General features: G+C 37.5%; 1 protein-coding gene across 1 annotated transcript; it reads right to left on the bottom strand.

Moving 5' to 3' along the window:
- Nucleotides 1-3111: 3111 nt before the first annotated feature.
- LOC110105416 (upstream activation factor subunit spp27-like) lies at nucleotides 3112-3607 on the bottom strand. Its single transcript, XM_020834947.2, has one exon. The coding sequence runs from the start codon at nucleotides 3487-3489 to the stop codon at nucleotides 3121-3123; it is 369 nt and encodes a 122-aa protein (XP_020690606.1). The 5' UTR covers nucleotides 3490-3607; the 3' UTR covers nucleotides 3112-3120.
- Nucleotides 3608-5946: the final 2339 nt, after the last annotated feature.

The raw sequence follows: 5946 nt of genomic DNA on the forward strand, positions 1-5946 counted from the left end.
TTACAGCGAGATGAACATCTTAGATTGAAATCAAAATATTTTTTTCCGGACGAAGCAAGGGAAATATATTTTTATCAGAATAGAGCACAAAAGAAACCGACTGCTACTGAAGTCAAATGCGGGAGTTGTTTTCTTCTTGTGGCAACAGCCATATATGACTCCTTTTACCAATGGAAAGGGGAATTCTAAAAAGCTTCCTGATTATAAATATGGCCCAAGGCATGCACAAAATAAAAATATAGCTATTTACATAAAATTCTAATTGGATATATTATTATTTTCACTTGTAGGATTCAATTCCTTAATTAAGTGAGATACTTTAAGAGTTCTGCGCAGATTATTTCCTTTTCCACGCAAAATGCTTGCTTCTAATGAATTATTTCTCTTCTACAATTTTTTGTTCAATATTCTGTTACTGATTTGAGAGATTAACTTTAATCAAATAGGATACAATTTAATTTTTAACTAGACTGAATGTTTAAAGAATCAGTGTGATTTACTTGTTCCTGAACTTGTACAGAGAAGGATTTTATATTATTATTTTCTCTTCTACTCATCAAGTATTACATTTTTAAAGAATCATTTGATTTTCTTCTAAATTTGTTTGTTCTAGATTTTCATCAAAGTTAGCAGATAGTTATCCAAGATTATGAGTTTTTAACCTACGGATTTTATGTCGTTATTGCATGATTTTTGGCAACTCATTTTAGTTTTGCATGAAAAGCTCTAAGACATTTTACATTACTTCTAGAATTCAATAATGTATCTTAGGCATTCAATAGTTACAAGTTGATTTTCAAAATATATTTCATCTCAAAGAAGCTTACCCCAACAGAAAACTCTAGATGACTAATCTTGTATATAAAAAAAGTATAATTAGAGAATGCAGTTTTAAGATACTTTTTTTATAAGAGAAGTTCCATGTTGAAGATGCGCAGAAAAAAATAAAGGAAACTTCCACAAAATAGGTATTAACAGAACGCCCAAGTATTATATCCTAGAACAATAAAATAATACTTTAGGAAAGTTAAACATGCTAGCTATTGAATACTGCAATATTTATAGTTGAGCAAAATTTATAAAAAGTTAGAAAAATGAAGAACTTGCAGTGCAAACTATCATGAACCAAAAAAATTTATCTGAGTTAAAGAGAAACAAGCTTGATCCATGGGCATGGTTTGTTTGTCTTTAGAATACAGAATATTCTCTTCACACAAGATTTATAATCATCTTTGTTCCCAAGATACAAAAATATTAAGAAACTTTGCTCTTTTACACCATAGCACGGTCACGAGTGAAGCTTTTGTAAACCACACTCATTAACTCCCAAGATTCCAATTTAACGACAGGAAAAAAAAAAAGACAAACTAGGCTTTGATATAGATTAGAGGAAGAAGACCGGGGCATAAGAATAAAAGAGAATTTTTCTTAATTTTCCTCACCCTGCTTGCACATATGAAAATCATACTAATCTACTCTCTCTTATAATATTTGTGCATAAAAAGAATATGCTAACTGCAAACCCCAAATGAGCTTTTAACTCATTCAATTTCCTTTTCTTTTCATATTAATTCATAAATCTCACACATGCATATCATACAATTGAAAGAGTTATATGATGAGAAAAATAAAGCTTGCTATCAACTTGCTAAAAAAAACTTTTTTTGTACTATGTGCGGCTCAATTTACTAGAAACCTAATATTAAACAATATATACATCAACACCAAAGAGATTGGAGGACTATGACACGCAAAGAAGGCAATTTTTATAGTGGTTTGGTGAGTTACACCGATATTGGTTGTAACAAAGGAGGGAAACATTAAGCTACTCATCAAGTATTACATGTAAAGTAAATGAGACTCAACAAAGAGAAAATGAAGGTTTAAGAGTGGTTGAGCCAATTTATTACTCCAAAACCTACTCCAAAGGGCACCTCAAGCGGATTCCAAGAGGATTCAAGTCAATGCCCCGAAGTTTTACATGTATAATACATGAGACTCAATATCGAGAAAATGAAGGTTTAAAAGTGGTTGAACAAATTTATTACTCCAAAGGATGCCTTGAGTGGATTTCAAGAGGATTCAACTCAATGTGCCAAAGCATTCGTTGAAATCAATCTCTCCCTCTTGTTATCAAGTTGTCCCAACAAATCCTTCTTTGTAGTTTTGTGTATGGCTTGACTTACTACAAACCTAACTATGAACAATGTATAAATCAACACCAGAGAAATGAGAGAAATACGACAAAATAAAGAAGGCAAAATTTAAAGTGACTTGGTGAGTAACACCTACATCCATTGTAATGAAAGGGGTAAACCTTACACCACTAATAACATGTAGAGTACATGCAACAATGAAAAAATAAAGAAAAAAAGTTGTTGAGTAGATTTATAACTCCAAAATCCACTTCTAAGGATTCTTCCAGTGGATTCCAAATGGATCAAACTCAACGTGCTAAAGTTATTGTTAAAGTCAAACTCTCCCTCTGGTTATCTAGTTGCCGCAACAACTTCTTCTATGTACATCTGTGTGGGGTTCGACTTACTATTAAACTAATCATGGCAATGTATACATCAACACTGGAGAGATAAGAGGACTACAACCCATAAAGAAGGCAAAATTTATAATGGTTTGTAGAGTAACACCTACTTCCGTTGCAATGAAGGAGGGAAACCTTAAGCCACTCATCAGCATTACATGTAGTGTAGATGTGACTCAAGAATAAGAAAATGAACTAAAAGTGGTTGAGTAGATTTAATAATCCAAAATCTACTCCGAAGGAAGCTTTGAGTGGATTCCAAGAGCATTCGATCTCTCGCCCTTTTTATAAAGTCACACTAGCAAACTCTTCTTTGTAGTTACGTCTATGGCTCTACCACCGCCTCCCTTTGGGGTTTTAATAAGCGACGAATAGTATCCTTTTAAGGATAAGGTTACAAAAGTCCAAATATTAACTACTAAGTTTCCAACAAAAGCAAGCAACGTCCATCAGAATCATCACGATTAAATTTTTCATCATTTCTTTTGCCTTTAGATATTCCAATATGTAGCAGAAATACCATCAAAACCCTAACGGATGTTAAGTTCTTCCGACCTATAAATAGCCCCTAAACCCCATCATCAAAACCCTAAAAAACTACAGAAGCTTCTTATCAAAACCAAAGCCAGATGGAAAACCTGGAGATTATTCTCCTTGATGTAGGCCCAAATCTGCTTTAGGGCTTGCGTCCGCGGTATCTCCTTTACTCCGAGGAAGGCTTGCATTGCCGGCGACACTGGCTTGGGCTTCGTGATGCCCCTCGCCGGCTTCTTCGGCCCCGTCTCCTCAGAGATAACAGTGGTCTTTGCTGATGCTGACGCGCGATAAGACAGCGTCGCCGGTTTCAACCTCGGCAACCGAGACGCGGTTACGAACCGAGCCGCACGAGAGCCAACAGCCTCTCCACAGATAAAAGAACTAGAGCATCCAAGCGAGATGAAGGCCGACATGTTCGGAGGTTTGCCGCCGGCCGCTGCTCAGGAGGGATGAGGGGTTTTAGCTCTTCACAAGAAAAAACAAAAAAGTGCAGTGGAGCTTTCGAATATGCGCTTCACAAGAGCTGAGGTATATATTGGCGGTGGAAACAATCTGGGCCGCCGCACAGGCCCATTTAAATTCTACAGCAGCGATGAGAGAGAGCCCAATGAACGGTCGTGATTTAATTGGGACTTTGACCTCTCATCAGCTATGACTTCAGCTCGAGCCTATATCCAAATTTATGTTTATTGAGCCACTTAATTAATTTAAATTAATATTTTATAATATATTTAATTATTAAATTAACTTTTTTTTAAAAAAAAAACTTAGATTTTATTTTAAAAATGAGAAATCAAGTCAAGGTAAGGCTTTCTAAATTAGCTCGAGCGTAAAATATTTTAATAAGCCAAGATCGAGTTAGGCCTCGGGTTCGAACTCAGAAAGAATTAAATGAGCCTAGCACAATTGGGCACATACTTACATGTCTCGACTCCTTAGGGATCTAGAAAATCAACCTCGAAACAAATTTATTGAAAGTAAATATATAACAGCTCTAGCATAAAATTTGGAACTCTAAATAACGTTAAAAAATACATCAATAAATGAAGCATAGGGGTAAATTAGTTTTATTATATAGACTCGAATTTGAACTACATAATCAAATATGACAAATACATTAAATTAAGTCACCTAAAGTTCAAAATTAAGAGCCATGACAATGACTTGTGGCTATTAAACAAAAGCTCATAAGACCAAAGAACATTCAAAGAAGTCTTTCGTCAATATAATAAAGAAATACATCATAAGTTTAGGAAGACAAACCAGAAGAAACTATAAGCAATCACTAAGGGAAGGAGCATAAATTTCAAGGAGATTGGTTCAATGTTGAACATCAGGTTTCTTTGATGAGATCTATCAGTTATAGCAATTGTAATGTATGCTTGGGAAAGGTTTCTTTGATTTTTAATAATTGTTAGTGATGAGAATGAGGCAATATTTTTTAATCTCCATTGTTTTGAAACAAAATAAAGATTGCTACTAAATTCTTCTCTCAAATTTGAACTACCACCCGACCTTCGATAGCCGTCGGACTTCTGCTTGACCGTCGTCGGACCACCGTTGCCTGCCGATTAAGATCCCTCTGACCACTTTCGCCCGACAACTATAGTCCATCTGACCAACGTCGCCCGCTGACTACAGTTCGTCCAATCTCTATAGCCCGCCAACTACGGTCCCTCTGACCAACATTGCCTGCTGAATACAGTCCTTCCGACCTCCGTCACCCGCTAACTACAATCCCTTCGACCTCCCGTTGATTATTGACTAGTCCCACTGATCACCGTCGCTCGAAGAGTACACTACCTCCGACCAACATCATCCTCCAACTATGGTCCCTTCGACCAAAGTTGCCTGTCGACTATGGTCCCTCTGACCTCGCGTCGATCGCCGACTAGGACCCCTCTTTCCACTATCACCCACCGACTAGGGTCCCTCTTACAACTATCACCCACCAACTATGGGCCCTACGACCTTCACCACTTGCCAACAACAGTCCCTCAGACTATTGTTGCCTGTCGACTACGGTTCCTCCGACCAAGGTCACCTACCAACTACGATCCTCTGATCATCGTCACATGTCGACTATAGTTCTTCCGACCACCGTCGCCCGTCGACTAAAGTCCTCTGACCATCGTCGTCCGCCTACTACAGTTCCTCTAAACCTTGTCGTCTATCGACTATGGTCCCTCCATCCACCGTCACCTGTCGACTACAATTCTCTGACCACCCTCGCCTAATGACTACAATCCCTCCAATCTCTGTTGCTTGTTGAATACAATCCTTCTGATCAATGTTGCTCGCATACTATGGTCCCTCCAACCTCTGTCTCTCGCTAACTAAGGTCCATCCAATCTCCATCATCCTGCCAACCCAAAAATAAACACTAGTGTAGCCATTTTAACAGGGCAAGGCCCCGTGATTTTTTCCCTTTTCAGGATTTTCCATGTAAAAAATCTTGATGTATTTAATTACTCTTGCACCCCACTCTCTTATTTGTATGTATGCTTGATCTTCATATAAAATTTGAACACTAAGTATATATCTCTCTACCGTCACAAATATTCCAATATGCAACAAGAAGAAAGAAATTTATTAAACATGATTTAAATGTCATATTAGTTCTATTTAATGAATTAGTCATAAATGCAACGTAAGTTAAATTCTGTTTACTCAAATCACTCGTTATCTCTCTCTCTTTGGGGTTTCGTGCGTCCCTCTCCTGGGGCGCCTCCGCCCCTCGCCGTCTTCATTCTTTCAGGGGAGTTTCATCTTCTTCATTTTATGGTATTTTCTTCACTTTCGCTGCTTTGTTTTCTCTGTTTGTCCGCCTGATGGCGGTCAAGCTTGCGGATCCGGGCTTTCTTGATGGT

The sequence above is a fragment of the Dendrobium catenatum genome, unplaced genomic scaffold (assembly GCF_001605985.2).
Source record: "Dendrobium catenatum unplaced genomic scaffold, ASM160598v2 original_scaffold_65093, whole genome shotgun sequence".
Lineage (NCBI taxonomy): Eukaryota > Viridiplantae > Streptophyta > Magnoliopsida > Asparagales > Orchidaceae > Dendrobium > Dendrobium catenatum.